Consider the following 18,551-nt stretch of genomic DNA (forward strand, 5'->3'; position numbering starts at 1 on the left):
TTGATGTTTTCTTTTTTTGGTTTTGATTGGGAAGCCTAATTTCTGGAAAGAGCCTGAGGTAGCTATAAAGAAAGCTTATTATATCACAGATACGACGATTCTAGACAAGGCAGCGGATTTGGGGAAAGGTGGTTCTACTGCTGTGACTGCGATATTGATCAATTGCCAGAAGCTTGTGGTTGCTAATGTTGGAGACTCACGAGCTGTTATTTGCAAAGATGGTGTTGCAAAGCCACTCTCTGTTGATCACGAGCCCAATTTGGAGAAGGAAGAAATTGAGAACAGAGGCGGATTCGTTTCTAACTTTCCTGGTATCTAAATAATTCAGTTACATTTATGCAAATATGTTATGATTTTGTTGTTGGATATGATTGAGTCTTGATTTTCTATTGAACCTATTTCAGGGGATGTTCCTCGAGTTGATGGTCAACTAGCTGTGGCAAGGGCATTTGGTGACAAGAGTTTAAAGATGCATTTGAGTTCGGAACCATATGTTACGGTGGAGATAATTAGCGACGATGCAGAGTTTCTTATCCTAGCAAGTGATGGACTATGGAAGGTTTTGATCTATCGTTATCTATTTTTCAACAACTTACTTGTATGGTCGCTGATTCTTTCAAAACTCAATAGGTCATGTCAAACCAAGAAGCCGTTGACACGATTAAGGGGATAAAAGATGCCAAGTCTGCAGCTAAGCACCTCGCAGAAGAGGCTGTTGCAAGGAAAAGCTCAGATGATATCTCAGTCGTTGTCGTGAAATTTCAGTGACCATTAGCTCTCGGTTAGTCTTCTCTTCTCTCATTTTGGCCTTTTCAATTAGCGTTACTCATATAAATGATCAAGTGAAGACTGTGAGAGTAGAAAAAACATATCATAATCGTATCTTCAAACATACAGGAAACACGATCACTAAACATTATTAGACGCATGATGCCTAGGTCTTTTGGATTTGCTGATAGACATCCATTACAGGACAACATAGAGGGAACCATAGGGATGTAGTTATATATTGGTGTAGGATTCGATACCATTGACTCGCTTTTCTTGACATGGTTAGATGCCATTATTTGGATAACAAAATAGAGCATATGTAGATGACAGAAGAGAGGGAGCGGGAGGGTTTATCTGATCTGGGGTCGCTTGAATGACGAGTTGGTCATAGGAAGTTTCATCTCTACCCTGTTTCTTTCTTGAGTCTGGATCAATTGACTACTAAACCCTCTCCGGCCTGACCCTTCTCCATAAATGTCACAAGAAATCTTCCTCCTCCTCTCATTGTGTCCAGCCAAGCGCCTCCTACAACTTCTTTTAGCTTCATCAAACTCTGGTAGCTCATGAAACCTGCTCAAAACCCCCAAAACCATCAAAATTGAGAACAAACCTCTTCCTGATCATTTTTATAAGTAATATTTAAGGGAAGAATGGTACCTGCTGCATTGTTGACAGAAACGTTGCCTGACGCCTGTAACAGTTGCAGCAGATGCCTTTGCATGAACTTCACAAACTCTGTGTCTGCGGTAATACTGCTTGGCATCAGTCAAATTAGCAGTGCACCTATCGACCTGGCACAGTCGAGATGGAACACGGTCGGTGCTAGGACCTCTAACTCTCTCCATCACTCGCTTCCTTTTGTCTTCATCTCCCCCATCTTCCTCTTCTCCATCCATACCATTCTCCGTTTCTTCTTCATCAAGCTTGGAGACTGTAACCTTGTCTTTCAAGTAACCCCGTCGTTGTGTTCTCTGCCCCTCCATTTTTTGGTAAAGCTTTCAAGTTATAGTTTTATGAAATGGTGGTGAAAGTCTGGTTAGGACTAAGTAATGTTGAGGGATGGGCTTGTGGTTGGAATAATGAATTTTTTGAAGTGTTTAAAAAGGGGAGAAAAGTCGGGAGATGGACCACTGTGTCCTTGTATGCTTCTCTGGTGGAATAAGTACATGATTACGTGATGTGTTTGCTCCCCAAAAAAGAAGAATAGAGTAATGGGGTTTAGTTTGAAATTATACAAGTGAAAAATTTCTGCTAACTGCTTTGGTTTCTTCTGGTGCACTTAATAGTTGGTACAAAATTGGAGCTGTATATTGTACTTCCGCTTTATTATTTGACTTTTAATTTGAATTTCTTATTGAAACTGGGGACCCTTTTGTTTGGAACATTGATGTCCTTCTAGGTAATTAAGATGATCCTTATTGACCAGTGCAACTGTAGACATATAGTACAATGAAGACGAGCTGGAAAATCATAATTTACGCATGGTCTTCTCATCTAACTTTATAATATATCTCTAGAAACGGACAAAGATCCTAATAAATGGTGATATCCTTTGTCGATGTAGACTATCCTCATCCTGCAAACCTAGTGGTCATCTATTGTTGGACCCATCTGGACTATAGGCATTTAAGGTTAGCTCAGGATTAGAGGTAAAATGGTTATTTTCAGTTTAAACTTTTTATTACATGCTGGTTTGTAATCTGGTTTTAATTCGCCTTGTCTCTGATATTTGATGCTGGCAGCGTGAATATCATCTGTTCTGGACCATAGCATAGGAATGCATTTTAATTGATGCTTTTACACTTTTTTTTTCCTTTCTTTCGGGTGTTGGGTGTTTATTAATATCACCTGCAAAGATTCGATTTTGTTGGAGTGGAAATTCAGAGATTAAAAAGTAAACAGTGAGGTCACTTTAGCTATAAGGAGTCAATGCAATATGACACTTGGAACAATTCTTGATAGAGAGCTTTGATGTTTAAGGTTTAAAGTTTAGCTGCTCGAAAGAGATCTTCTTCACATAATAATAACCATGCATAAAAGTAACAATATCATTCACTTTTTAACCTTGCTTTGTTTTTGCTTTGATAGGAGAAGAGAATAATAACAAGTATGGGCGTTCCTTCTGTAAGATGCAATCATCACCACTTCTGTTTTACTTGTCTTCCCTTTTTCTTTTCAACTCAAATAGTGAAAGCTTTTTTTTTCTTTCTTTCTTTTTTGTAACTTTTTTTTATTACACAATACAGCAGTGTAAGAAAGTGGAATAGTTAGAAATACTGGGTAGTGAAAGAGACAGGTCATAAAAGGTTTCACATGCCAAACTGTACTCATGTCTTGAGTCTATGACATGAGCTTTTGGGTTTGTTTTTACAGTAACAGAATAAATCTCGTCCCTTTCTTCTCACATCTTCCTTCGATGTTACTTCATTTTGAAATTAAATTGTTTCTAGCAACCTAAAAGTAGAAGAATATGCTATAGTTTAAGGATTTGATTTTGCTTTCGTTTTGTTATATACAGTATATATATATATATATATATATTTCTTTTTGTGTGAGCAAGAAGTGATTCTCTTGAAATCGTGTAAAGAACACAAAGTGAACAAACCGTAGAATATGATAAGTTTCTGCTCGTCTCCTTCTGCTCGGTGCCAATTTCAAGTTTTGGTCCTAATAAAGAAATAGAATCAAAACGCGAACTTAAAAAGAGAAAAAAAAAAAAGATGCTATTGTATAATCGAGGAAGTGGAGAATATATTTATCCAGTCTTTGGCCAACTTTCGTAGCTTTCGCATTTGTCACTTAACGTAAGGAAACAAAACGCACGTACCTTTCCTTAAGCCACTACTAACACCAAATATCAGAGATGCCTAGGCCTCCTCTCGTTTCGGTTCCACTTGTCCCCTACAGAACCAAAGAGCATCAGTTCTGTTTATTTGTGTCAAAGACGCTACAATCTAACTATGATAATATATATCATACTTATAAATAACTGAAAAAAAAAGAACTCAGATTGAATCATGATAGGGTTTGTAAACAAAACCAAATGATATAGTTACAGTTCATATTTTGTGTGTGTATATATAAACGATTCACAATACCTAGACTGTTTTCAGACAAAGAAACTGAACTACTTGTTTTAGTAAATAGTAGTACACCATTTGTGTCTGATCTGCTAGAGCGCGATTTTGAGCCGAGAGAATTTGTCCCTCCATTTGCAGGAATTTTCAACGAAGCCAGCTTTAAATATTGCCGATGTGATATACCCTACTGACTATGCGATCCAGCTGTGTTCAGTCCCAACCCCACAACCAAACTCCGTAGACATTCGTCAATCTACACACTTATCTTATATCAGTTTTTGCATGCAATCACTTCATATTTTATTCTCCTTAATTAATTTCACGAGAAAAATATCTAGGAGATTATGTTTGTGCGTACATAATTTTAGAAGATAGTTATCATATAAAAATTGTTCGGAGCGGTTGTTTATTTTGCATTAGTTCAACCTAGAGATAAAAAAAAATAGTAATGAAAATCTAGCCACGGTCCATTCATAAATCTTGAACCACGAGCAACCTCTCATTGAAACAACAACAATGCAAAAAAAAAAAAAAAAAACGATAGAAACCCCAAAACACTAGCTTAGGGTGAGTTAACTTCGCCGCCAGTCTGCTGATGTAGATCCTCCACACCTCTATACTCCGTCGTATCCACAGGCTGTTGCACATCCTTCAACTCCACCGCCACCTTATCCTCTTGAATCCTGCCGTGATCATCATCATCATCGCCCGCGACCGCATCGCTAATGTTTTGACCAGTTTCCTTGGCTGCTTTCCACGCACCTTCCATCGTATCCTTCATGTTATCTCCGGCATTGATTGCTGCGTCGGTTGCTTTCTTCACTCCTTCCTTTGCCTTGTCCGATACGTAACTCGCCGTGGACTTATCGTCGTTTGCATTGTTCGAGCCTTGACCATAGTGAGTAGAGCCCTATAGAAATAAATCCTTCATTTATCAGCCCTAGTATCAATTAAATACTTAATTAAACGAAAAAAGTGTTACACTCTAATCCAAAAATATTGGAAAAAACAATAATTAATAATCTAAATTGTTATATAAACCTTAGATATACGTACCGCCGTTTGCTTAAATCCGGTTGAGAAGCAGTTGATTCCGGTTGTAGCTTGTCGGATAACACAACCGGAGAAATGTCCCCCCGGAGTACTTGAAACCTTCACCGCCGTGAGTCTTTTCGCCAAAAACCTAGTCGCCATTATTAATTGTCCTCTTTAAGTTCTCGATTAGATATTAATCTGTTGCTTTCCCAAATTATCTCGCAGTTGCATAAGAAGTAGTTAACGAAGAAGATCCAAAGGTTGCGGAAGTCAGTGGAATATTAAGAGTATCAAGCCAGCGACACGTGGACAAACTTACGACACGTTTCTCAGTTAATGTCTCACTTCTCGACACGTCCTCAAAGCGGTTCCTAAGTAAATCCTTATATTATTACTGTGGCGTTTTCATCTTTTGGCCCATTTATAGCCATTAGGGGCCCATTATTGTTAAGGCCCAGGTTTTGAAGCTTAGCTGGCAATGTCATCTATCTCTTGTGATGATATGGGAAAGTACAAAGAGATTACGATAGCCGGCGACACGGAGAAGCGGAGAGAGTGAAAACGTCGGAGATGAAGTGTGTCGGAGTAGTGGGTGCTGGACAGATGGGTTCAGGAATTGCGCAACTCGCCGCCACGAACGGTCTCGAAGTCTGGCTAATGGACGCTGATCGTGATGCGCTCTCTCGAGCCACCGCAGCTATCTCCACCTCCGTCAAACGTTTCGTCTTCAAAGGTCTAATCTCCAAGGCAAGATTTACTTCTTTTTTTTTTTCACTCCTTGGTATATAATTCTCCACGGAACCAAACCAACTAACTGAGAGATCACCGTGTTAGCAAATATAATCCAATTTATAGCTTGTCCTGTTTTGCTTTGATTGCTCTGTCACGCATATTGGTTCTTAGGCTACTTCACTATCCTATATTAGTTTCACTATAATGTTCTTATGATAGTGCTCTAGTGTTAAAGACTTCAGAACACTTTGCAGGATTTAGGAAAAGTTAAATGGTTGAAACGTTGTGGTAATCTCTATTAAGAAGACGTAGTGATTTTGTAATTTTGCAGGAAGTTGGTGATGATGCTCTGCGTCGTCTACGTGTAACATCCAACATTCAAGATTTGTCTTCTGCTGATATCATCGTTGAAGCCATTGTGGAATCTGAAGACATAAAGAGGAAGTTGTTCAAGGATCTAGATGGTTTAGCAAAGAGTTCTGCGATTTTAGCTTCTAATACAAGTTCTATCTCCATTACTCGTCTTGCCTCCGCAACAAAAAGACCTAGCCAGGTTCAAGTTTATATTTTTTACTTCCTCTAACTAAAATTAATCATCTTATCTGTTGTTCATTAGTTTCAAGTCCGAATATTTTATACTTTCTCAAGTGTGTTTTTGTGTGTCTTCTATAGGTCATTGGAATGCACTTTATGAACCCGCCTCCAGTAATGAAACTGGTTGAGATCATTCGCGGTGCGGAGACCTCAGAAGAGACGTTTATTGCTACAAAAGCCCTCGCTGAAAGGTTCGATATTTCCTTGAAATAAAGTTTTACATGTAACAAGTTTCTTGGGTTTGGTTACTCAGGGTAACTAACTAAATCGCTGGTTTAGTTACTCTTTGTTGAATTCGATTTAACTGTCTATCCCTGAAACCTGCAGGTTTGGCAAGACAACAGTTTGCTCACAAGACTACGCGGGATTCGTCGTGAACAGGATCCTCATGCCGATGATCAATGAAGCCTTCCACACACTTTACACAGGGGTGGCTACAAAGGAAGACATTGACAGCGGAATGAAACACGGCACAAACCACCCGATGGGTCCCTTGGAGTTAGCTGACTTAATCGGTCTAGACGTGTGCTTGTCTGTATTGAAAGTTCTGCATCAGAGACTTGGAGACGCAAAGTACACACCTTGTCCTCTTCTTGTTCAATACGTTGACGCTGGAAGGTTAGGAAGAAAACGAGGAGTCGGAGTTTATGATTACCGTAATAAAGCTACACAAAATCTATCTCCTCGGCTCTGAGAAAGCATAGACAACAAAAAAAAAGTAAAGACATGTTTAGCTCTTAAGACAAGAACAGTTTAATGCTTTGTGGGTTGTGTCTGGATCCTTTGTTTCTCGGTAGATATGTGAAGTTTACCGGTCAGCGACCTTGTGTTGTAATCTTGACATGTACTTTAAAAACTAGCTTAAAACAAATCAATAAACATCGTTGTTGTTATCACTAGTGGTGGGCATTCGGGTATCGGTTCGGATTCGGTTCAAGTAATTTGGATTATAGGTATAATAAAAATTTCGGTTTTAGGTTTGGTTCGGATTTTTTTCGGGTTCGGGTCGGTTTAGATATTTTTTTGGAATATCGAAAGATATCTGATATGTTTTGGGTTCGGCTCGGTATAAGTATTTTTTACTCATTTAGAACCAAAATACCCATATACAATAACTAAAATATCCTATATATAAATTGAATAACTATATCAAATTTCATGAAGTTATAACTAAAAAAATCATACCAAAATAACTAAACCAATTCTATATAGAGTCTAAAGAATCAATCGATGAACTAAAGTACCAAACACTCGTGGTTAAATGCATCAAACTTTCGTGGTTAACTCCATATACAATATAAGTGTCAATTGATGAACTAAATTCACTAAGCAATGAGATTTACCTTTGAACGAGTCTTTAACGTCTCTGAAAGAGGAGATTCAGGAGAAGAAGCGAAGAAATTTAAAGAATCCAGATTCAAATTGTGGATTAGGGTTATAGAATTTATAAAGAAAAAACAAATCTTCAGCAGGTACAGCCATATAGGTAGTAGAGAGTGGAGACGAACTGATAAATACGATTCTTCTTCTTCAATACAATCTAACTGATAAACACACATAAGGATTACATATCTGAAATTATAAACAACATAAGTTTGGATATACATGGGTACTAATTGGGTATCGGTTCGGATCGGGTAATACCCGATACCCAAGAGTATTTGCAATTAAGATCCAACTAATATATTGGGAAAAATCCGTACCTGATCCGAACCGGAGTTTTTCGATTCGGTTCCAATACAGATATTTCGGGTCGGGTATTTTGCCCAGGCCTAGACTTATCACCTTGTTTTCTACTAGTAAATAACTAAAGTGAAACTTTTTCTTTATAACTCTGTTGTTTCAAATTCTTAACTTAATGTTGTCTTGGTTTTGACTTAATCATCAGCAGAATCGCTACATGAAATGTTCTCCGAGACGATCTCTTTTGGGTTGATTGAATCAATATATATCAAAATTCAGACATACTTTTCTTCAAATCAAATAACCATAAAAAAAAAAAAAAGGTAAATTCAACAGCAAAAGGACAGAGAGAATCTTGGTCAAGGTTATCAAACTTATCATCGATGACGAAGAAATTTAAAGAGATAATGATTAAAACCATTAGGTGATAAGTTTTGATGATGCAAAGAATAAACCCAGTCAAATAGGAAAAGACAAATCTCTGTTGACGAAAACAAAAATAGCAAAAGACAAATACCTTGCACATTATTATAATTACTCTCTTAATCCAAACTTCAACGTTAACTCCGTTAGAAAATACTACAGTAGCAATTATAATTTATTACCATGCATTAATCTTTAATAATTTTAATTATCTTTTGAAATTGTAGTAGTACAATTTAAGTTACTCGTTGTAATCTTATCATTATCTTTGTTTATTTATTTGAAAGCTTAATTAACACATTTTACTCTATATTGTAAGTAAAATAGTAATTAGCTGAAGCAGTAGTAATAAAGATATTTAAAAGCAGAGCAAAGTTATTAATAATAAAAGCAAAAAGAAAATTACAATCGCAGTAAAAGAATGTATAAACAGTCTCTCAGTCTACTTCTCCGGCGATACTCTCGGAGAAGTCACCGGAAACAGTGGCAGAAGCTGCGGCTCTGATTCTCTCGGAGTTGAAATCGGAGATTGGTGTAGGTAATAACCCTTGTCAGCGATCGCTCTCTCTTCCTCAGATAATGGCGACATCCTGTCAAAAGGGTCGCCGTCGTTTCCGCTGTTCCCCTGCTTTAACGGCGTCACGGGACTGTTAAGTGCAAGCTTGGGGAAATCAAGACAGCTAGGCGACAAAATATCCTGATTCCTCGGCGAGAATCTTGGACTCCCGGAGCCACCACCGATCATGAGTGTGTTAATCATGAGACTGTTCTTGATGAGGTTGTGGTTGTTAAATCCGCCGTGCGATCTCCTCTCGTAAAGTTTGTTAGCACCAGAATGTTTCTTCGGCTGTACGGTTTTGAACGGTGGAATCACGAAGTTACCCTTGCCGGAAGGAGTCGTCGGAGGACGTTGTGAGTCTGGAGATCTCGGGGAAGAGGTTCCCGTGAGCATCTGTACGACTTGTTTGAAAGAAGATGTGTCTGCTTGAACAAAAGTTGTTGGGTAATGATCAGATCTAGTTACGATGTGATGATGTAAAGATCCATTGATAATGGAAGATGAAGCTGATGATGAGGAAGAAGATAGTGGGTTTGTTGAAATCTCCATTGATGTTATCTTTTGGGGGAGCTTCTTGATTTTAATGGTTTCCTCTATAACTCCATTAGACTATGGCTCTTCTCTTGTCTGTTCGAATTGGAAAATTCTGTGGTGAGTTTTGAGTGAAAGAGAAGATGAAATTAAAATGGAGGTCTTCTCTTCTTGAGGTTTTGGGATTATAAAAGAATTGGATTGGTTATTTTATTTAATATGGAATCTTTCTTTATGAGAAAAAATTAAAACTAGTAAATGTTTATAGAAATAAATATAGAGACAAATAAAAGTTGTCATGAGGATTTGTGCCCAGGGAATCAAAAGATGTTTTTATTAGGCAATTTTTAATTTCCTAACTTTGAATTTGTCTGCCATAGTGTATAAAGGAAGAAATTGCTATGCAACTTTGTTTTTATTAGGCTCTAAATTGATATTGAATTATAGAATTTTACACACTATTCAGAGAATGCTTGTATTGCATACCTTATCGAACAACAAATTATATTTGATACTTTAGTTTTAAAAACTAGTACAGTACAACATAATTGCTTTCTTGAAAATAAATAAATCATATTGCTCCTTTTTCTGCTAAAGTAAAATTATCAAGGGAGTCATATCTTTATGAGTTTTTGTGCATGCATACATACACCTATACACATCTAAATATGTATATATAGATTTATCGTATCTCGGTCTCCTATAGCTTTTTCATATCCAGGAAATGTTCTAACTACCAATCAAACTAGTACACTTGGCTATTTTGTGTTTACATATGATGTGTGCGACATCGACGTATCAAATTTTCATTTGTGATGATAAAATAAAGAAACTTCGAAGTCTTTGGCTCAGTGGACTATATATGTGCGATATTACATACTTTCTCAGGAAAAAAAGAGAAAAGAAATCACGTAGATAAACCACGATACAAATCCTCTATAGAAAGTAGACTTATTTATGTATACAAGACAATTATTTGGATTAGATTTATTTATGTCGTTATGACTCGTTCACAGAAGTAGACTTTGGTTAAACAAATTCAGAGAAAATTTCTTACTTCAATTTCGATTAGAATAAGTCTAGTCAATATTTCTTTCCTAAAACTAACAAAGATCTTTTGTGCAAGTTTCAATTTAAGACTGGTTGTTTAAAGAAACGAAGAAAACTATAAAAAGAAAGATGCGATAGGCGTGCATGTATTGAGCCGCAAACCCTAATGATGAAAATTTTAAATTAAAAGTCGTCTGACTATAGAGAGTTAGAGACACTTGTCCGGCAGATATTGGTTTATTGCTCCTAGTTGAACGGGCAAATACTCCTATTAGTCTACTTCTACTAACTCTAATTAACTTCGGATTGGCCGGTCCAATTATCTATAGATTAAACAATTATTATATGTAATGTCCATGAGAACCATAGTATATGTCATGTTTGGTTACACTTTAATTCGTAGAAGTACACATGTTGCGATAGACTGATTTGGTTTGATCAGTCCAAACTTTTGTTCCCAAAAAACTTTTTCTCTTCTTTAATCTACATAATGAATTCTTGAGTTAAACTAATTACGTTGGTGACTAGCTATAAAATTGTTCTTCTTTTTTTCCTATTCTTCTTTGTCACAAATTGTTCTACTTTAAGCTGATAAATATATATATATATATATATGTATATATGTTGCTAAATTAATTGGTTCGTACGACTATGTATGTAGTACTTGGAATTTAGCGGACTGCCCATGGCATAAGAGAAATAAAAAAATTGGGATCATATTGATATATTCTTCGTTAATGTAGGAAAAATCATATACTATTTTTTTGTCGTAGTTGTGTATGAAAGTCAATCGCAATAATAAGATAGTGATCGCAAAGACTATTAATTAGTATTATCTATGAATGCGATAAACAAACTGTAAATGATAGAATATTAAAGAAGATGATGACTCTTTAATTACCGCCTGAGTGCCTAACCCATAGTTTTATTTATTTTTGTTAATTGCCTAACCCAAAGTTGGTTTCCCACTTTCTTTCTTTTTACCTTTTTGGGGTTATTAATGTGCTTAAGAATATATTCGTACTACTTCAAATGTATATGATTAACTATTAAATAACCTTNTGAAAGTCAATCGCAATAATAAGATAGTGATCGCAAAGACTATTAATTAGTATTATCTATGAATGCGATAAACAAACTGTAAATGATAGAATATTAAAGAAGATGATGAATCTTTAATTACCGCCTAAGTGCCTAACCCATAGTTTTATTTATTTTTGTTAATTGCCTAACCCATAGTTGTTTTCCCACTTTCTTTCTTTTTACCTTTTTGGGGTTATTAATGTGCTTAAGAATATATTCGTACTACTTCAAATGTATATGATTAACTATTAAATAACCTTTCACCCACCATTAACTGAAAAAAAAAGAAGAAAATTTAAACTTTTTAAGGTAAGCTAACGATGCTTATATTAGTGGCTAACAAATGCTTTCTTGTCATAATCATTAAGTAGTTAGATTCTGTAAAATTCAATGTATTTTCGAGTTAGGTTAAATTATCATCACATATCATTCAAACCAAATGTTCCCATTTTACCTAAATTCTCTACCTCAAAAAGAATGATAGAAGAGTTTGACTATCCATACAGAAATGATTCTGATCTTTCTTTTGTGATAGATGTTTGATGATGATAATTTTTTTTCATCGTTCAGTGCAAAAACAAAGACCTGAACACATGTGTCACCCACCAACTTTTTATTCACAATGTAAACAGCAAACACAACAAAAACAATCGATAAAAGTGATATATTTTTTCCACAAGAAAAGACTAATAAATGTAATGAAACAGAGAAGCCACACATGAGAACGTGTTAAAAAACCTAATGCACAGTCGACTTTTTCCCCACGAGCTCTCTAGATTCGTTATTAAAAGTTCAAATATTAACAAACGAAATGCAAATCAAACATTCTCGCATCATCTACTCAAACAATGAATACATACGAGCTTGATGTACTTTATAATAAAGCTTGGTTTTACTGATCACGCAAATAGTTTCCGGGTTAATTTGGGCTGATTTGGCCCATTAATTGTTTTTGGAACCCGCTAATGGCTATGCTTATGTATGAATATCTCAAATTACTCAACAGTACTAACTGGTACTAATAATTATTTTACATGTTAATATAAATTGAATATCTTGATCTTTCAGAGAACATGAAGCTATAGCATATATATTATATAGGCTTAGAAGATGTCATGTGCGTAACAACAGTCTTGAATCAATGAACATAGTAAAAATAGTATTGTTTTGATAATAATGAAACATTCAAAATTGTATCCACGTTTACGAAATTATTATTGGAATTTCAGTTTCCACCGGATCTTCAGAGGTCAACGGTTAAACGTTGGTTTATAGTCAACGTGAAGCTCCAAGTAAAGTGAGTAAGTAATGAGCAATTGCGGTGGCGATATGACTGTCACAAACATAAGAAGTGAGAAATAAACGACATGTTGAGGGGAAACATTAGAGTGTCTTAAGTCGGGTTTTGCAAGTAAGCGTAACGGACATGTGACTCTTACCGAGTTTCGTGGCACATCTACCGTCCTCATACGTGCGAGGTTTGCATAGGTTTCGGTGTAAGACAACTCGTGAACTGCATGACTTCTCAAGTTCTCTGCATAACAGTAAAATGTCCTATGATTGTCTAAGTGAGAGAAGAAAATATAAAATACTAAGTTGGAACAAAATGTGATATTTTGGTTTTAGTAGAAAGAAGGGTGGAGTTGATTTCGTGACCATATTTCCCCATAATATAACTAATCTAAAAAAAGAAAAGCTGAGGACACTATTGGTTAACACGACTACATTTGATGCAAAAGTACTGCGAAAATTAGATCAGCCATGCTTCAATCAGAAGACTAGAGACATTTTTCCGAGTTCCGTCTAAAGAACTTGGCATGTTATGCGGAAAATGGTTATATGAATTTTAACAGAAACAACTGATGAGTTGATGTTAAGTACAAAATGTGTATAACAAAAAAAAGAAAAAAAAATGAAAATTGAGATGATGTTAAGTAACAATGTCTAACAAACAAAATTGTGAAGTAACATATGACAACTAGAAAATATGTAATAATAACGATAATAGCTTAAAGATTCTTGTAAGTAAGGTTTTGCAGTGAATTTCCTTTTTCCCTTCCGTTATAAATAGATAGTAATCACTTGTTTTGCCTAATTTAAGGAACTTAAAAAAAAAAGCTTTCATAAAATCTAGAATTATGAATCTTCTTATGGCAATATATATACCAATACGACATCTTCCCTTTATGTTCCACTCTTCCTTTTTTCTTATTGTTTGTTCCAAAGCCAAACTTTCTTCGTCTACTTAATCGACTCTTTACCTTACAAGCTAAATGGTCATTAAGATCCCTTGTACTTTCATTAAACTGATCATTCCCCTCATCTCCTTAATCCTCTATTTCCTCGCAACGGCAACGGTGTCTAATCCTTATTCCGTTTTAGCCGAAGAAGCTACCAATGTAGAAGACCAAGAGTTCTACATTCTTGATGAAAGTCCTACAATACTTTCGAATGTAACAATATCATCCAAAGCCCGACTACTAGTTAGCCACTGCAAGAAGATCAGAAAAGGGATGAGATGTCATGTGGCAGGTTATAACGTTTGCAACGGCGTAAAGGCTGACAAGGGGACGAGTTTGTTGTATTGTTGCAAGAAGCATTGTCGAAATATCTTAGGTGATATGAATAATTGTGGACGGTGCGGTCACAAATGTAGATTTGGACAAAGATGTTGCGGAGGCATATGCACCAATGTTGGCTTTAACCCTAAGCATTGTGGTAAATGCAACAAAAAGTGTAAATCCGGGGTGAAATGTGAGTACGGATATTGTGGCTACGCTTGATTTTTTAATATGAAACTGCTGGAGGGTTAATGGGTAATTTTAAGAGTGGTGTATTTCTTAAGAAGCTTCATAAGCAGAGATCGTATTCGTATACGCATACTTAAATGGATACATTATCAATCGACAATAGATATCTCTACGCATACGTGCACCATGATTTTATCTGTGATATTTATATATACATATGTGTATTTTGTTCTTGATAACTTATGCAAACTTAAAAAAAAAAAAAAAAAAAATTATTTTTAATAATTAGTTTGGTTCTGTTTANACATTCTTGATGAAAGTCCTACAATACTTTCGAATGTAACAATATCATCCAAAGCCCGACTACTAGTTAGCCACTGCAAGAAGATCAGAAAAGGGATGAGATGTCATGTGGCAGGCTATAACGTTTGCAACGGCGTAAAGGCTGACAAGGGGACGAGTTTGTTGTATTGTTGCAAGAAGCATTGTCGAAATATCTTAGGTGATATGAAGAATTGTGGACGGTGCGGTCACAAATGTAGATTTGGACAAAGATGTTGCGGAGGCATATGCACCAATGTTGGCTTTAACCCTAAGCATTGTGGTAAATGCAACAAAAAGTGTAAATCCGGGGTGAAATGTGAGTACGGATATTGTGGCTACGCTTGATTTTTTAATATGAAACTGCTGGAGGGTTAATGGGTAATTTTAAGAGTGGTGTATTTCTTAAGAAGCTTCATAAGCAGAGATCGTATTCGTATACGCATACTTAAATGGATACATTATCAATCGACAATAGATATCTCTACGCATACGTGCACCATGATTTTATCTGTGATATTTATATATACATATGTGTATTTTGTTCTTGATAACTTATGCAAACTAAAAAAAAAAAAAAAAAAAATTATTTTTAATAATTAGTTTGGTTCTGTTTAAAAAAACATAATATCCCAAGAAAAAAGCGTCGAATGTAATTTATATTCCTTATGCAACTTTAATTAATTATAGGTTAGTATATGGGTATAAATAGTATATTGTTTAACTTTTTACCATTCAGGAACATAAATCAAAATTTTCAAAATCTTTGAAACCCGCCCTCTCTCTTCGCGTCGTCTTCTCCGTACAAGTACCTCAGAGTCGAAGCAGGACTGCCTTGGAATACACGCAAATATGGTATTACTCTTTCTTGGAAAAAGTTTTCTATAATTTTACTCTTTTTTGACATTTTCTTGGAAACTTAGGTGATAAGTAGGCGAGTTTCTTTGAGGCGTCGTACGAGTCTTCAACAACTGGCGCCGGCGTATCCTTTCCGATTCAATCTCGCGGTATAAGAGTTATATGAGGTTACGAGTCATGGGTTTGAGTTTTCAGGGTTGAATTTAATTGGAGAACCATGAATGAATTGAATTGCAGGACGTGAGAAGTTCTTTGGAAACGGCTGAGATGGAACGTCGTCGGAAAGGTGAAGCTGTGGTTTACGATGGCGAAAAAGATGATACAGAGAATGGAGTGATTATTCATGAAAGAGGAGAAACAAGTTATGAATTGCAGGACGTGAGAAGTTCTTTGGAAACGGCTGAGATGGAACGTCGTCGGAAAGGTAAAGCTGTGGTTTCTGATGGCGAAAAAGATGATACAGAGAATGGGGTGTTAATTCAAGAAAGAGGAGAAACAAGTTATGTTGGGGTAGGAGGGGGAAGTAGCGAACAAAGGATTAACATAGAAGAACTGTTGAGTGGTCAAGAAGCTCATCAACACAAGCAGCAGACTGATTCCGTATACAAAGAATCACTGTTGAGTTCAAGAAACATCGTTGCTTTGGTGGTGATCTTTCTGGCAACAGTTGGATGGTCGACAGGGTTAAATCCCCCAGGAGGGTTAAACGATGATGGAGAGGCAGCCGTTGGGAAAAAGACAGCATTCTTCATCTTCATGCTTGCGGTTTACACCATGGTTCCTGTTAGTTTGATAACTCTTGGTCTGCTTTGTGGTGTTACCCCTCGTAACCAGAAAGTGCAGAGAAACACATTGAAGGTCTGTCATGCTTTCATGTGGATTGGCTTGATATCATTTGCAGTGGCGTTTGTTTCCGGCAGTTGGTTGATTGTGCCAAGCGATAGATTCTGGTTAAAGCTGATTGGTTTGTTAAACACACTTGCTGCTATGATTGTTCTCATCTCTTACATATGGTCAAAGCAAGCCAGGAAGTTTTTTAGGCGCCTCTCTTTCTGTGATTTGGACGGTTCATCTGATGAAGACGAAGTAGAAACTTCTATGGTTACTACTCAGATCAAGACATAGCAATGGGATTTTTGATATGTTGTAGAGAGAATATATGACGACGGTATATAAGTGGAAATTTTCGATATGTGTATATGAGCTGGGAGTTCTGATATGATAGGACTTTGTTCTGTTATAGGAGTAGCTGATTGATAGGATACATGATTGATGTATACTTTTGATATGTTCAGCTTTCTAATAGATGAAGAAGAAGTTTTAACTCTCCTTTTAATTACTTCTATTGCTAGTTATTTGGTTTCTTAACTTACGAGCTAGCTAACAGCTTTATACAAATCTGACCTTGATTGAGATTTATCACTAAATTTATCATTGGTTTGAGCAAAAAAGGTTTTCGTCTCTGAGAATCTGGTGAACCTGCTGCATTGTAGTTGAGAAACCTTCTTCTGCATTTTTATTTTTCTACTGCTTCTATTTGGATGGATATGATTTCTGTTTTGATGCACTGCATTTGACAACCCGTCAGATTCTTAACTGAAAAGTAATTAGACTAGTTGCTTCCTTGTTCTTCTATATATATAGATGCTTGCTATTCAGTTCTGAAGATATCATCAAAATTAGTGACAGAGGCATATAACTGATCAAAGTAATTCAGCATTCTCTCTCTTTACTCAAATTGTTGCCTTTTTCATCTTTGAGTGATAGGCCTTGCTTGTAGCTTCTTCTCTGCTTCATTTTGCATGAAAAATTGATCTTGTCCCCTGTTTGAAGCCAGTAAATTCTGCTCTTTGGCAATTGCTACTATTCTTCTTTAAAAAATATAGGCACTTAAGCTTCTGATTTTAGTAAAGCAGTAGAGAATAATCGGAGAATGTTCCCATGCTTACTTCTGAGTACTCTTTATTCCATACTAATCTGTTATCATATTCAAATCGCTTAAAATCCTTCCATCTACTCTGTTCTGAACGTATAACTATTTCACTCGTGGGATCAAATCTTAAAAGTTCGCTGTATCCATATAAGCTTCGTCTGTTCTGGACGTGACTGAGGGTTGTTATCGCTTTCCTACCCATTTCTCTAACTACTCTAAAAAACGTTTCAACCTTAATGGATCTCCTTTCCTTTCTAACTCGGCACTAGATATCATATTGAAATCACCTCACACTAGGTCTAAGCTACTAGCATTAGTCTATGGCAGTACAGTCCTGCTTTGACAAGATCATTCATGTTCCTCCATACGTTTTAATTCCTGTTGCTTGTCCGCAAAGCCATAGACATATGTTGCATGTTGATAGAAGGATAAAAACACNGGAAGAAAGAGGGGTGGTGATCCTTGATTGCAAGTCTGAGACGTGGGAGAAGGATGATCAGAGAAACTTGCTTCTGATCAAGAGTTATGATTATTTCAAACAAGTGGATGATGATTACCAAGGACCCATCACGAGATTCATCAAACTCTTCAACAAGTCTTCTTTGCTAGATGAAAAGAGANAAAAAAAAAAAAAAAGCAGAAGTCGAATTAGGGTTCTCACCATGTCAGGCCATTGTGTTCATTGGCTAGTCCATAACGGGTTCTGTTGTGAATGCAAATCTGCCGTGCACTGGTATAAAGGTGAACTAAAGAATTGCAGAAGGATCAAAGATCCGGATTGTGATCATTCGATGTCTTACCGTGGATACTGTGCCAGGTGCTGTTGTAAAGTGGACGAAAGCGATGGACAGTTATTCAATTACATATCCCAAGGTCACCATCTAACCTACAAATTCGTAGCTTCAATGAAACGGAAGAGGTCTGGAATCGGGTACGGGCAGAGGAAGCTTCACTTGGTTGTTGACTTGCAGCACGTGCTTCTACACTCCCGCCTCTCCAAGGATGATGATGATGGTGTTTTGGTTAAGTTACGTCCTTTCGCTCGGGAATTTCTCCGTGAGGCAAACGAGCTCTTTACAATCTATGCCTACACCAAATCGGATCCAAAGCAAGCCCGACATTGTGTCAAGTTGCTCGATCCGCTGGAA

General features: G+C 36.5%; 7 protein-coding genes and 1 long non-coding RNA gene across 8 annotated transcripts in view; 4 read left to right on the forward strand and 4 right to left on the reverse strand.

Annotated features, from left to right (window-relative positions):
- The window catches only part of LOC104779958 (probable protein phosphatase 2C 39), a 4,303-nt gene extending 1,128 nt beyond the window's left edge, over positions 1-3,175 (forward strand). Inside the window, exons 3-6 of the mRNA XM_010504399.2 lie at positions 10-311; positions 405-559; positions 631-781; positions 2,860-3,175. Of these exons, the coding sequence (XP_010502701.1) occupies positions 10-311; positions 405-559; positions 631-768 (595 nt within the window). The 3' untranslated portion in view covers positions 769-781; positions 2,860-3,175. The remainder of the gene's footprint in view (positions 1-9; positions 312-404; positions 560-630; positions 782-2,859) is intronic.
- LOC104779950 (squamosa promoter-binding-like protein 5) lies at positions 788-2,329 on the reverse strand. The gene is made up of 2 exons (XM_010504390.2): positions 1,429-2,329; positions 788-1,341 (listed from the first exon to the last, which is right to left on the reverse strand). The coding sequence occupies exons 1-2, from the start codon at positions 1,752-1,754 to the stop codon at positions 1,122-1,124; spliced, it is 546 nt and encodes a 181-aa protein (XP_010502692.1). The 5' UTR covers positions 1,755-2,329; the 3' UTR covers positions 788-1,121.
- Positions 2,967-3,790, reverse strand: LOC109133373. Its single transcript, XR_002038499.1, has 2 exons — positions 3,599-3,790; positions 2,967-3,438 (listed from the first exon to the last, which is right to left on the reverse strand). It is a non-coding gene; the product is annotated as an uncharacterized LOC109133373 (long non-coding RNA).
- On the reverse strand, positions 4,227-5,137 carry LOC104779966. The gene is made up of 2 exons (XM_010504411.2): positions 4,908-5,137; positions 4,227-4,761 (listed from the first exon to the last, which is right to left on the reverse strand). The coding sequence occupies exons 1-2, from the start codon at positions 5,043-5,045 to the stop codon at positions 4,414-4,416; spliced, it is 486 nt and encodes a 161-aa protein (XP_010502713.1). The 5' UTR covers positions 5,046-5,137; the 3' UTR covers positions 4,227-4,413.
- LOC104779976 (3-hydroxybutyryl-CoA dehydrogenase) lies at positions 5,388-7,108 on the forward strand. Its single transcript, XM_010504424.2, has 4 exons — positions 5,388-5,633; positions 5,950-6,171; positions 6,291-6,403; positions 6,540-7,108. Exons 1-4 carry the CDS (start codon positions 5,457-5,459, stop codon positions 6,904-6,906), a joined length of 879 nt encoding a protein of 292 aa, XP_010502726.1. The 5' UTR covers positions 5,388-5,456; the 3' UTR covers positions 6,907-7,108.
- Positions 8,646-9,677, reverse strand: LOC104779981 (VQ motif-containing protein 19-like). The gene has a single exon (XM_010504436.2). It carries the CDS (start codon positions 9,424-9,426, stop codon positions 8,761-8,763), a length of 666 nt encoding a protein of 221 aa, XP_010502738.1. The 5' UTR covers positions 9,427-9,677; the 3' UTR covers positions 8,646-8,760.
- On the forward strand, positions 13,726-14,514 carry LOC104779986 (protein GRIM REAPER-like). The gene has a single exon (XM_010504449.2). It carries the CDS (start codon positions 13,815-13,817, stop codon positions 14,322-14,324), a length of 510 nt encoding a protein of 169 aa, XP_010502751.1. The 5' UTR covers positions 13,726-13,814; the 3' UTR covers positions 14,325-14,514.
- Positions 18,066-18,551, forward strand: part of LOC104704874 (RNA polymerase II C-terminal domain phosphatase-like 4) — a 3,123-nt gene continuing 2,637 nt past the window's right edge. The window contains exon 1 of the mRNA XM_010420892.1: positions 18,066-18,532. Within this exon, the coding sequence (XP_010419194.1) occupies positions 18,066-18,532 (467 nt within the window). The remainder of the gene's footprint in view (positions 18,533-18,551) is intronic.

This window comes from Camelina sativa, chromosome 1 (genome assembly GCF_000633955.1).
Source record: "Camelina sativa cultivar DH55 chromosome 1, Cs, whole genome shotgun sequence".
Classification (NCBI taxonomy): Eukaryota; Viridiplantae; Streptophyta; class Magnoliopsida; order Brassicales; family Brassicaceae; genus Camelina; species Camelina sativa.